Source organism: Eleginops maclovinus, chromosome 22, assembly GCF_036324505.1.
Source record: "Eleginops maclovinus isolate JMC-PN-2008 ecotype Puerto Natales chromosome 22, JC_Emac_rtc_rv5, whole genome shotgun sequence".
Taxonomy (NCBI): domain Eukaryota; kingdom Metazoa; phylum Chordata; class Actinopteri; order Perciformes; family Eleginopidae; genus Eleginops; species Eleginops maclovinus.
In genome coordinates this window covers 9,570,745-9,584,749 of record NC_086370.1, presented here as the reverse complement: position 1 = coordinate 9,584,749, position 14,005 = coordinate 9,570,745, and the positions used below count along the sequence as shown (strand labels likewise).

The 14,005-nt window shown below is 44.2% G+C and overlaps 1 protein-coding gene across 1 annotated transcript; it reads right to left on the bottom strand.

Moving 5' to 3' along the window:
* Positions 1-2,872: 2,872 nt before the first annotated feature.
* irf2bp2a (interferon regulatory factor 2 binding protein 2a) lies at positions 2,873-5,473 on the bottom strand. Its single transcript, XM_063875286.1, has 2 exons — positions 4,291-5,473; positions 2,873-3,993 (listed from the first exon to the last, which is right to left on the bottom strand). Exons 1-2 carry the CDS (start codon positions 5,123-5,125, stop codon positions 3,275-3,277), a joined length of 1,554 nt encoding a protein of 517 aa, XP_063731356.1. The 5' UTR covers positions 5,126-5,473; the 3' UTR covers positions 2,873-3,274.
* Positions 5,474-14,005: the final 8,532 nt, after the last annotated feature.

Genomic DNA, 14,005 nt, shown 5'->3' with positions numbered 1-14,005 from the left:
TAAGGATTAAACATTATAAAGCTTTTTGATGTGGATGTTTTCAGCATTATTTACTTGTGCTTTGTAGCTAAATTAATGCACATACATGTGATTTATAGACGGTTTTTAAGTATTTCTTCATACCAAGGAGGCTTAATACTAGAAACATCAAGCACATGCTAGAAAAAAATGCACTACAAAAATGAACACTGACCAACCTAGATATATGGCTTTACTATCACATGAAGATCTTTGTGTAACATTGCAGTCGACCTACAATTTAGTTAGCCATTAAAAGGAGAGAAAGAACTCTGTCATTGCCTTTCACTTAGCTTGATTAACAAGACTGTGTCAAGTAAATCAATCAATGAAGGGTTTTATGACCATTGATTGAGCTGTCTGTTGCCGTAGCTTGATAAAGAATGTCTGGTTCGGAGATACTTCTCACTTGGATGTGATCCTACAACACAACATGGCTGTTAGCTCAACCAGACAAAAAGCTACTGTAATAAAACAGCCAAAGGAGGAGGAATCTAAATTAATCTCTGCCCGAGGTGATATCAGTTTCACCTGGACTTCACCTGGCTCAGACGTGATGTCTTACTAGGTTTCCCATAAAGAGGTTCCAGGGTAAAAGCAACATCAAAGTCCATTTCTTGTCTCATAAGCAGGAGATTAAACAGTAAAAATCCCTGAAGGTTCTTATAAGTAAACAAAAGTGAAAACCTGAGTCATTTACCACTAATGGCTCCTGCATGATTAATGTGAAAACAGAGATGTTTTCACATTAATAGATGTAAACAAAAAATATATATAATCATAGAAATTCCTGCTCCTGCCCTCAACTCTGCGTGACCTTGTCTTCACATGCAGTTTGTTTACTGAAAATCTCCCCATAATGTTCCCTCCTGCATATAAATGGGCAGGCTGCAGCCGAGCATCTGCTGTGCACCAGTTCCTCTGGTAACTATGCAACACCCGAGCATTGTGTTATGACAGAGTCACTTCCATGGACACATTATCACCGTATTAGATACGGCGTAGGCTATTTTAGTCAGTACTGAACAAACAGGTATATGCCGTGCTGCGATAATTCTTTACGGGAAGAGAGACAGAGAAATGTTCTTGTTGCATCATGCCAGGCTGCAAAAACCTGCCTTTCATCTCTGATATCATACGATGTGGCAATTTCAACTAGCCTCCCAGAACACTGTCATAAGGAACAAGTAGGTCAAAGTGCTGATTTATACAATCTCTGAGAACAGTATGTGAATCGGAATATAGTAGTGGGTGTGTTGTTGGTGAACACAGTGAAATGTGAACGTTTATCACAACTGTGCTGCGTTTAAAGTCCAACTGATAAGTTAACTCTTCCAAAGATCCGACAAGGACTAGAAACAAACAGCTGGCTTTGAAATTTGCACGAGGGAAAAACAGGTTTCTATCTGTCAAAAAAAGCTTGTTCTTAATGTTTGAGGGTTTGTTTTGTCAATTAGGGGAACGAGAATTATCTATGCCCTTCTTAGTTGGCTAAACAGTGGGGTGCAAAGGCTATGTTTTCATTCAACATAATGAATCAATCAGTTAATCAGGACACCATACAGCTTATTACAGAGGGGGTAATCCCTGTTAAATCTTCAACGTGCCTACCAAAATACATTTAAAACATCAGTGCATGAGTCTCAGTGCATTGACGTCAAAGGACTTTGAGTTCAGGAAAAAAGAGGAATGGGAACCAATGCAACACAAGAAAGCAACAACTTAAAGGTCCGTATGTGGACAAAAAACAATGTGCGCTGAATTTGATGTGCTGCACTGACAGCTCCAAAAAAACATGAGCAGGAAGCAAGTTTATGTGTCAAATTATTACGCAACCACACCAAGTCACTCTGCTAGATATGTATCTCCATGTGACTGTCCGCTTGATGTAGTGTCAGCCACATGGGAGTGAGATTTCTTTGTCTGAAGGAGCAAAAATCAGCCTCAAAATTGCCTCTCTTTTGCAGACACAGTAACTGCAGTTTGCCACATAACGACCCCATAAGGCGCTTATTGCTTGTAGAGATGAGTCTGGCTGCATACTCGCCATTACGGAGACAGAATTGCTGTTTTTATGACTGTGCTACCATGAATCTACGACAATTAAATTTGCATCTCAGGAGATATAGAGCGAGGTTGGTATCTAAGGCAGCAACAGTGTTATTGTTTACTCTAAAGGAGCAAACATTACATACTTAGGCCGACATTTGCTCTGAGTAGTATCAGTGATAGTCAAAGGGGGTTGTTGCTGCAGTGCTTCTGCACCTTATCCATGCTTGGGGATAGTTTGACATGCTGATTTTATTCAAAATTGGTGGTTTTCATCTGCCTGGTAATTCAAAAGTTTGAATATTTGAAAATATCAGGTTTGTCTAAAATTAAAAACGTCACAATGTCAAACAGAATTTGCATACATGCTTGAAAGTATGTGGCACCATTATAAAAGCTATGAATGTTTTCAGAGTGGTGAATTTCAGCTTAATTTTCCATTTGTGGAATACTTTGTTGACAATCATGCACATTCACACATTACTGACTCAACAGATTCCAGCTGACTGAACATGACATGGCACCTATTTCTGTACGCTGCCATCAGTTACAGTGATGCACAATCTTGAGCAAATTTGGGACAATGTGATTTGTGTTTTTTTCCGCCCATGCTTTTCCATGAATCATACACAGGCATGTGTGCAGAAAACACAGTAGCCTACTTATGTTGTGCAGCGTAAATCAAGTCTCCTGAGCCGTCACAACAAGCCTGCGCATCAGAGCAGAGAGCCACCTATCCTCATACCCCACATCTGTCCATGTGTAACTTCTAAATCACTCAAATGAAGCAAGCTCAGACAATAAGTTCATACAAGATCAGAAATTGTATTTGGCAATTTTTAAACAAGTGCATACAAGTACAGCTAAAAGCATTTCAGTTTTGCCAAGTGCTCGTAGAGTAGCATTAGTCACATTCTACGTTAAACAGGAACTGCCACCAGACCTAGAAGTACATCAAGAATTTTGTTAAACATCAACAAAGAGGAACGTAGTCCATTATAATGAGTACATACCTTTATCTTCAAAAATATAGAAACACAATGTATTCAAAAATCAAAAATTATACAACCATGTTTACGAAGTATACTCTTCCCTTGGGTCCAATATGTACAAGTCCGTTAGTTTGTTTGAATGGTATGTATGTGATATTTATATATTTATACTCATATTTTTGCTTCCCCTTCCCCAAAGAAGTGTTCAAACAAAATCAAGGGTCCCTCTCCTTTTTTACTTTGACGTCTCCTGCAAGGATGGTGGCGATTTCTCCTTGCATGAAAGCCCATGGTACGTTTGAGCCAACAAGGGGACATTTCTCTCCACTTGGACAGTACACTTCACCCGTGGCACCTTGCTGCTTTATGCTTTCCCTCGAGCATGGGAAGCAGAACTTGTGAGAGGGCACAGACGGGCACTGAACAAAGTGTGTGTCCTCCAAACGCTCGTGGCACAGCGTGCAGCACAGGGGTATGCTGCCGGGTACCGAGGAGTCCGGAATGCTTTGGGGGTGCACTTGGTCCATGCCTGGCACGTGGGGTGTACCTGCACCGGATGCATCTCTTTGTGCCAGCCTCCTCTGATTCATGGAGGACGGTGAGAGGGGACTGCTGCTGTTCCTCCGGGTGGTGGAGTGGACTTGGTTGGCGTCCTTGGGGGAGCTGTTCCCACCTGCATTGTCTGCCGCCATGATGAGAGCAGCCATAGGGGACTGGCCGTTCTGGGCAGCCTCAGGTGGGGTGGTGCGGGAGTGGGGGGATATTGTGGAGGGGGGAGAGGCAAAGCTTGGCGGGGGAACTGGAGGCATTTTCAGTCCGTCAGTAGGTGGTGGTAACCACTGCTGTCCTTCTCCATTGAGCTTGGCTGCTGTTCCCTCTCCGTCTGGTTCAGGCGAGGCTTTTCTCTTCATGCTCCGGGGGTGTTTTCCTCTGTCTGGAGGTGGGAAAGGGTTAAACAAAGTATTTGAGTTGCATAGCTCAGACAAGGACCAACAATTACACTGAAAGGGAGACATGCGTTTTTGCTGATCCCTGCTGCACCACAGTGCACAGAACAAAAATAACAACAAATACATAACAATAAAATCACGTTTGAATGTTGCAGGCTACTATACTTATGTGTACACTATAATCCATTACTATTCTCTAACAAGTAAATACGACTAAATGTTTAAAAAAAAAATAAAAAATGCACAAATAGTATTACATTTCAACACTATTGGATTCTTACCTGATTTGGAAACAGTGGCGCTGGCTTCATAGCTCATAACCCTTTGTTGCATGGCCGCATGGTCCTTCTTGAACCTGCTGTCGAAGGTGTGCAGAGCCATCAGGTCCCTCACCGTTTTGCCCTTGCCTATCCACTCCGGGTCTGCTCTGCTTTTGTGGCTCTCGGAGAGCTCCGGCGTGAGACTGTCCGGTCTGTGCTTCTCCTTGCCCTCTCTGTCGTGCTCGGTGCTGGAAACCGAGGCAGGTCTCTTGCCCATGTCGGCGGGACTACCGCCCGCCAGTGCGGAGGGAAGCCCCATCTGGCCCGGTCTACCGTTGACGGTGTGCACCGGGGGCATGTTCCCGTTAGCCAAAGGCACTAGATTCGGGGGGACCGCGCTATTCCTGCGCGGGTTGGGGCTCTGGCGGTTCAGCTCCGGCGGCTCGTCAGGCTTAGGAAATCCATTGGGGACGGGAATGCCGTTTGCCTGCCTTCCAGACTGATATTCTGGACCCAGCCTGGGCGGGCGGTCAGAGGACAGCGGGTAGCGGTCCAGTGGCTGTGGCGGCCGGGAGCCGGGGTCTCCGGCAGAAGCGTGGTTTATAGACTGGATCTCTTTCCCGGAAAGCTGCGACTTCCCTGGCCCGGGAGACCTGCCCTCCTGAAACCCGTGAGCCCTCTTGAGCTGGCGGGCAGTCTCGATGACAAACTCAATGCGGTCTGCTCCTTCGTAGTTGACACATCCCCTGCAGACGGGCTCGGTAAAATCCCAGATCATGGCCCACGGCATGCGGGGCAAGTCGCATAAATAACACGACTGCCTCCTGGAAGAAGCAGCGACCGCCGCGGACGACATAGCGCTCGTCGTCAACCCCCCGAAAAGAAACCCAAAATATGTCTTCTTCTCCTGCTTTCCTCCGAGCTCCCTTTAAAAAGCCAATAAAGAGCACGTTCCAGTTGTCGAAAAAAACACACAAACTCGTCTTCTCCCGACGTATAGAGCAGCAACGTTGAAGTTTTAGAGGGAGAAGTTCATGTCGGTGTGTACTTTACTACGGCGCTCCTCTATCTATCTCCACTGACTCTCTACTACTGGCTCAATGTGGAGCAGTGACGTCACCACGGAGCTCTAAACGCCTGCTTCCACTTCAGTTTCTATTGACTTGATTTCTTCGACAGACCCCCCCCCCCCTCCTTCCTCTCCCCCCTCGGTTTACTGCAGCCTCTGTCACTCACTGCTTTTTTTTATTTTAATTTAATCACTTGAGCCTCTGCCAAAACTGCACCCAGTTCAGCCTCACCTCCGCCTCCGACTGAAGGGAATAACCCGTGTTAGCTCAGTGTTATTATTATCAAACCTGCAAAATATGACCGCCGATACCGACCTGCCTGCAGCGAGAAGGAGATTTTTTATTATGACAAAAACGTGGCTGTAGGTTAGCAGTAGACCGCCAGGGGATAAAATAAAAAGAGAGTCGGCAGCTCCTGCAGTTGACTGTTGCTTTGTCCTAAATTCAGTGCATTATCCGGTTCAGGCTGAAAAACGCTCTGCAGCTTGTTTTTCTCAATGCACAGCGCCTCGACGCCATGAGCTGCTACTACTACTGCTGTGCAATGAATGAGGTGGGTCGATCCTTGGAAAAACAATTACTGTAATCCAGGAAATATACATAGAAAATGTGCAGCAACACAATGTTTTTATTTTAATTTATAGGGGATATTTTTCAGGATCATTGGAAGGTTTGTAGGCTACTGCCAATATAATTATGTCTCCTTACCAGCATGAATTCAAAAAGCACTGACTTTTGGTTTTTTATCACCAGTTGGATAATATTTTCCTATCCTGTTAATGTTAAAAGAAAGAAAAGGGCGCCTCTGTTAGCCAGTAACCAGGAAGCTCTGTCATGAGGTGGGGATTTCCAGCCAGAGCCAGTGTGTTGCAAGCTTGAATGGATCGGGGTTAGAGCATGAATATAGCTCTGCCCACATTTTATTCTATTGCACAGAACAGTCAGTCATCCAAAATCTGCCACCACTAAATTACACTTGAATGAATCATCCATTCAGATTTTTTGGGAAGTTAATGATTAACAAAGGATCTCAAAATAAAAATGTTTTGCTCTAACAGATGTCAAGATGTATGTTGACACTTGTATGTTTTACAAACAGTGTTACTCGAACGTTTTCATATGCAATAAAATAATTTAAAAAACAGCCAAAAATCCCCACGAAGTAAAAGTGTAGGTTTGAACTGGAGTGTCCCAGTAGTTCAGATTCCTCCCTCTCATCTGGGCTCATTCCAACTCATTGCAGCTTAGCCCCGGGCTTTGGGTGAGGCAATGCGTCTGTAACCTGCAGACACAAAGCAGGATATGTTTGTGCAAGACCATGTGACGTTGGAAAGAGGAAGCAAGATGTTTAGTCACGTACCCTCATCCGCCTCACCCATCTACGGGACATCAGGCCATTTGGCTCCCTGCCCGGCGGCCATGATTCAAACACTGTGGTGTGAGGCTTGTTTCTTCAAAGGGTTTCCATAAACAAAATAATAAGGCAGCAATGTAACCACCAAGCACGTTTCCATTTCATGATTGTTTCGGCCCACACTGCATCACAATTATATTCCCTTTAGAAGATAACATGGTTTTAGTACCCCCAGTGTTGCTCTGACTGTAAACTACTGTATTGTTTTCCATGTCCGCTTTCTCTCAAACCCTAGTCCTTGTTGGGTGAGCAGCACTAGGAAGTGTTGGTATAGGCTTTATGACACAGTTAGAAATCACCGTTGTGTGGAGCAAAATAAACAAAAGAATTCCTTAAGATTGGTGGGAAACAGTTATGCTTTGATCCTTTGCTTTTCCGCTCAGTCGATGTTTGTGCAAGCAAATAGCTACGCACTATTATGCAAGACGGAGGCACGCTGGGATTTAATTAAATGACAACTAAATGACCCGATTCTATAATAGGAACCCATTGATTTAAAATAAAAGCTGCTGTGGCTGCAAAGCTGGGGCAACAACGGTCTGAGAGGAAGCCAGACATGCACAGATGGCTGTGATTGGCAATATGAAGCATGTATACAGTTAAATCACTACGGTGTGACCCCGCCACACCAAACCAGATGGAGTATAATGCTGTTTTGAACTTTGTTCTTCGAGCGGTATGTAAATTGAGACATATCTAAATAAAGAGTGAGAGCTAGGTGACGGGCAGGGGAATACCCAGCATGTGACAGCCTCGCAGGCCTGATGTGATGACGTTATTTTTGTTCTATCGCTTTCTGAGCCTGTTAAATTTTATATTGGCCATCTTTTATTCATGGCAGCGAATCATAACAAATTCTCTCAGAAGTTTTTTTTTCTGCCTAAGCAGAGCACAGCACTGGATGTTTTCTCCATCTCTACTATGAGAACAACATCCATGTTATATAACTTTTTTTCGGCACAACTGCTGAGGTGAGCAGCCAACTCAACGGTAACATGTTGCACAGACATAAAGAAGGTTATAGCAGGACAGTGTGAGGACATACTACTGAAGTTAAGCAGCTGATGTGGTGACCTGCCTGCAGATTAATAGCTGCACAGAGGGGCGGGGGGTGTAAATGTAAGGACTAATGTGCAAGCTTTGCAGAGCTCCTGTATGCAACAGGGAGAAGTAACCATGGAGATTATCACAGTACCCTAACTACCATATATATCCTGTTTACTGCGCTATTTTTAGCAGGCAAGGATTAGAGTTTAGATATTGGGAGCTATGAAAGATAAAACCAAAGCATCCATCTAACATATTTGCTGCTTCCTGAATTTGTACAAGATGTTTTATTACTATTCCTGAATGGATTAATTATATTTCCTGTTTGCATGATGCATAGAAATGCTGTGCAACATATGCACAAAAGCCAAATGCAGGCATTTAGAAGAGTCTGCTTTGATTAGGTATAAAATGGTGGAATTCAAATAAAATGGAGGGTCGACGGCAAAAAGGGAAAAATGTGCTGGGCGGCTGGAATCTGGGGGCTGGAGGCTGCAGAGGTGATGTCATTGAGCCAGAGCAAGAGGCGAGTGAAAAACAAGTCTCTCTCTTTATTCTGATCCTCTTTGCAGTCCCAGTGGAGGTGGGGGGGTGGAGGCCTGGCAGTCGGCCAAGGCAAGGGCTGCTGGGAAATGGCAAAGGATGCCAAGCAGGCCCCACCGCCAACATTATAGGCTCACATCTTTGTTCTCAGAAACCTGGTGTGCTGCCAAAGGCCTCATTTCGGCTCCATGGCATGATTACACTGGATGTAGGCCAACTACTGAGAGCTTGCTCGCTCTCCCTCCCTCCCTTTTTTCGCTCTCCCTTTATGCTCCCTCCCTAGGCTCCCTCTCTCTCTCTTTTTCCACTGCCTTCAAAAGCTTTCTGCCAAACATGCAGCAGTTGCCATGGCTGCAGAGAATGGAACATAAAAAAGTGAGTAATGAGTCAGGCTTGGACCCAGATGCGCCACATGTGCATCCATTTAGAAATAAAAAAAACAAGATGGTAACATATCCCCTTAATCTGGCCGCCTCGTCTTGGGACAGGCGACTCAGTAAATAGCAGAGGTGAAAGTAGAGGGAATAATCCCAGAAGAAAAAATAAATAAATTCATATTGTTTTCACATCCATTTTTCAACAGAAGGTAGTTTCAGAAGGATGCCGTGCACAGTCTATTTTGGCAGCCAGGAACAGAAACTGAACTTTGCTACTGTAATGCTAAGCATGCATGCATAGCAAGCTGACGACATAATTTCCGTTTAGTGGAAACCCCCATACATTTGCAGTCACAACCAGACGTTGATGTAAACAAACCTTCGCTGACCTATTTTAGCAAAATCAGCACATAGTTTGAACTTGCCGAACCAGTATTCGAGGTTAGGTAGTCCAATGTTGAAGTAACTATTAGAATGAGTAACATAACCTGCACATTTAAACAGCTTCTTACTTATTGCCCTTAAAAGGCAGTTTCAGCCATGACTCATAGCTGTTATGTTTAGCTCACTGAACTGAGCAGTGCAGTCATTCCAGCTTTGTGGCAGACTCAGACAAAATGTTCAAAATGTCCTCATGCATCATGCACAAAACAAACACACGCATATTTATAGAAGGACAGTACAGCATCACTGCACTAGGTTCTTTACGGCTGGGTTGTTCTGATACCTTGAGTGATCCTCATGCACACAGCCTTAGGGACAAATCCAAATTCATAATGAGGATCTACAGCAACATGAATATGTAGGTACAGTAGGTGTCTATTTATGTAACAGGAACGTTTATATTTTGACAAATATCATTTTTCCCTTCAGCTATTCATCTTGACAAAGGTTGGATTTCTTTCCCTTTTTTCTTCTTCGTTGAGCCAAAAAAGAAAGGAGTATTTCATGTGTTATGTAACCTCTACGTCTGAGCCAAAATAAAACTTTCCCAGAGTAGGCTTATTTATTACCGGTGCTCCTGTCTTTTCTGAGCTGCCTTGCTAGAAATGGACTCTGACATCCCCGGCACAGCAGTTAACACAGCACTCGGATGTCAAATAATTCAAGTGCAGCGCATGATTTTCACACTGCTGCTGTCCTTTTCTGTCATTAGTTAGAGCGCCCGTGTGATTTGGGATTTGTATTTACTCCTTTGCATGTATTAATTCAGCTATCCAATTCAACTGTTGGTTAAAACCCTGGTGAATAATGCATAACTATATGAGTGTTTGTGTGTGTGTGTGTGTGTGTGTGTGTGTGTGTGTGTGTGTGTGTGTGTGTGTGTGTGTGTGTGTGTGTGTGTGTGTGTGTGTGTGTGTGTGTGTGTGTGTGTGTGTGTGTGTGTGTGTGTGTGTGTGTGTGTGTGTGTGTGTGTGTGTGTGTGTGTGTGTGTGTGTGTGTGTGTGTGTGTGTGTGTGTGTGTGTGTGTGTGAACATGCATATTTATAACTCCTTTATTTAGAAGATATTTCAGGGTTGCAATTGGAAGAAGATCAAAGCAAATCCTTTTCTAGTAACATTTGCCGTGAAAGCAGAAAGGGGTAAGGAGAGTATTTTCTGTGATGTATAGAATACAAAATAACATGGAGTATGGGAGGAAGGGAAGCCAAGAATAGCAATGACCCAATTGGAAAACCTAAATTTGGGGTGGGGGGGTTGTTCATAGAGAGAATGTGGTTTATTCAGATTGAGAAGATCATGGAGAAATGCAACCGTAATGCATCATTTACAGATGTTGTGGCTGGATTTGGAAAGTGATCTCTCTTTCCCCCGCAATTACGCTCTAAACACATTTACTTGGAAGCAATCCTTTTTTGGTATTAGTCATAAATCAGCCGAGGTTCCCGTCACAGATTCCACAGATGCTTCCCTACCCTCCTTTTGATTGTCTGGTTTATGGAGGATGTTTCATCATATGCTGCGAGTGTCTGGCCAGAGGTGTCCTTCGTCCCCTTTCCATAAAAGTCCAAGTTGTCACGATAGTGTTGCATTCATTATCCTCCTGTGGTTTTGCAGGCCTGGCCTCTGAGCAGCTGAGGAGCATTGGTTGTCACATTCAGCCTCCCGCCGCAGAAAAAGATGGGAGGCCAGGCGATGTCCTCCTGTCTGTGTGATAAAGCCCCCTTAACCACGGTGTCTGGGCATCTGGGCACACGACGCCTCACCTCCCACGTCCATTTCAAAGTCTTCTCTCAGAAAAAAGCTCGCTCTGAGGAGCTGGAATAGAAAGTAGAGCTGGAATGACAAGTACAACCATCTGTGTGTGAATTCATGGGGGATGATCACAGTTTATGACCACTTGGGTCTTATTTTCATAGATTTGGCATTAAAGTAAGTCAACGTTGATTTTAGTCTTACACGGGACATAAAAAGCGTTCTCCTGTTAAAAGTCATATGTTGGTTTGAATCATCCATCAACCTGGACCTTTTCACTATTCAGACACAAGCTTTCCTTCAAAACGTAAATTAGATTGCATTTTTTTTATGGCAATGTAATTTTTCGGATACCAAGCTGTTGGTATAGAATTTTCAATCAAATATTCCATTCCTTGTGTTAGAGCTCTTTTTAATGGAATGGAAGTGGTGACAACATTTATCTTGGAACTTAAGATCACATGACCTCACCCTCTCGAGTTCATCTTTGACCAACCAGTTTAGCAACAAACATGAACGGTGTTGTCAGACATGCAGTCATTATACTTACCAGGCACACTGAGAATAGTTTAGTCATAGTCACCACATCCAGTTCAGCTTAAGTGGTACAGTAATACTGTGGGAAGCACATGTAATGAATAGCAGAGCTTTTGCACAACAGTAAAGTCCCAACAGGATACAAAAGGACGGAGTGAAGGGAGCTCTGTGGGAAAGTTCAGTGCCCTTGAAGGAACCTGATAAGCCTGAGGTGATATGAACCACCGTGTTTGTAACGACTATAAGCTCGCTGCTGATAGAGAGCTGTCTTGCAACATGTGTTTGCAGAAAAAACCTGCCTGTCCAAAGGCTATGTAGACCTGGGTGTGGTGAATGATATCTGTGTGTTTCTTGTGATGGTAACGTAAGACTGTGTGTATATTGGGATTGTTTCACACCATCAACATACAGGTTGGGGCAGTTTTCAAACTGTTAACATTTGAAAGCTGCAGATTACTTTTCCCTCTCCTTATGTTGAGTGAAGGGATCCACATTGTTCAGCAGGCTCACACACTCTATGTGTAACTTGACCTTGCTCTATGCAAATAACTTGAAAGCTTTCTCTCTCTCCACAAAGAGGGATAAAGTTCACCTACAGCGTTGCCACACAATGGCAGGGAGGAGCTAGAAGGCCTTGAAGCGGAAATGGTTTCACACTGACTGACAAGTCTGGCTACACCCAGGGTTGCCCTGAAGGACAAAGCACCCTCCCCATATCAACACTTTTATTTTCACTTGTTGCATATGTCTACTTTGCTCATTAACAAACATCTTTGCAAAGAGCATGTTCCGGCCTCCCTTCGCTGCATGACAAAATTGCTCTAATCAGTTGCCTGACAACAAGATGAGCAAAGTTCACCTCCCATGTAACAGCAGCTTTCACATGGTCCTCTGCCAAGTTAACCATTCACAGCGAGGGGGAAGAGCAGAGGCTTAATCTGGGTAAACAGGGTGCTGTGTTTGAACTAGTTAACCCAGCTATTCCCCACCTCACCTCGCTGCTCATTAACACACAACATGCAGGGACATGGAACTTGTCTGGCTACAAGTTAGTCATCCTACACCGACACAAAAGCTTCTTCCTCCTGCCACAAAACAATGCAAGCAGGTCTGTCAGAGCAGCGTTTCCATTATGAAACCGCTCTGTCACAAGACAAGCGCCTCACAGGAATGCCGTTGTGACACATGCGGCTGTTGACACAAGGGTTAAATATTGAACCGCTCACACAGACACACACTCTTGAGCTGTAAAAAAGGGCGGGAGCTTTAACCGCTTCAGCTCTGGTTGGCCCGGCAGTTTGTGTTTATCTTTCCACTTTTGGCCGACTTTGCCTCCGCCACCTCCCAACTGTCGTAAGGTTTATCAAAAGAGAAGTCCTCAATATAACTGCAGCCAGGTGCAGCACAGTGTAATAATTCTTGCATCAGACACAGCAGATTGCCTGGCGAGTTTGGGGCTTTGCAGAGGTCACTGAGTGCAAGTGAGTGAGTGAGTGTGTGTGTGTGTGTGTGTGTGTGTGTGTGTGTGTGTGTGTGTGTGTGTGTGTGTGTGTGTGTGTGTGTGTGTGTGTGTGTGTGTGTGTGTGTGTGTGTGTGTGTGAGTGAGTGTGTGCGTGTGTGCGTGTGTGCGTGTGTGTGTGTGTGTGTGTGTGTGTGTGTGTGTGTGTGTGTGTGTGTGTGTTGAATGTCATGTGCTGATCCCTGGCTCGGTGGTGGTGCACAGGGTTCAGCAGGAGTTCAGTGCAGATTCATTATTCATGCATTTCTTTTCACCCAGTGATGGTACCCGGGAGCCAATTCACCCTGAAAAGGTCCAACTGCTTAACGGTTCTTCCACTTTTTTTTTAATGTAAGGTAAAGGAATTTGAGAGGAGGTATTTATGAGCTCAGTACTGCTGTATTTGAAAAAATATGTCTTGGATTCACCATGTATCGGTGTTATTCTTAACAGAGACATTAATGTGTGTTGGCAACACTTTGAAAAATCCCTGCTTAAAGGAAAGCCAAGCCACCTGGAAATCGCATGACTTCCTGAATCTAATTCCAGGCCGCGCTATCAGACTGTCTGACTAGCAGCTTTCATTGTGGGGTGTAAACATTGTATGAAAGGCATGTTTGCCAGAGTCAGTGTTGAATCAGGCATTAGTACTCATGTAATGCCTGCAGTGAACTTGAATGCCCCGGCAAAGCCCTGATTAGATTTTCTCCCTGTCTAACGGATTTATAGTACACGTGAAACGTGAACTACTATTCTTGTTGTTTTCAAAGTTTCCCAACCATGTAATAACAGAACCTAGCTATGGCTTGACATTTATAAAACCTGTAATTGTAATCTGAAATGCACACACAACAAACTGAAAAAAAATGAACACAGCAAAGGTATGACACCACAAAGGGAGAATCCAGAACAAATTCCCCTCTCATGTCACGGCGTGCTGTGTTGGCGGACTGTGACCTCATCCAAAGTTTACACACAGCCGCCTCATGCTGCTTTGTTATCTTCAAAACTTGCAAACCAGCACATTCCAGCCCTCAGCGGCAACAAAAAAATG

What these genes read in the sequence shown, in the direction of transcription:
- irf2bp2a (XM_063875286.1), bottom strand. Translation starts at nt 5,125, where the DNA reads ATGTCGTCCGCGGCGGTCGCTGCTTCTTCCAGGAGGCAGTCGTGTTAT. An exon ending in CGCCACTGTTTCCAAATCAG is followed by an intron (nt 3,994 to 4,290) that starts GTAAGAATCCAA and finishes TCCCACCTCCAG; the next exon opens with ACAGAGGAAAACACCCCCGG.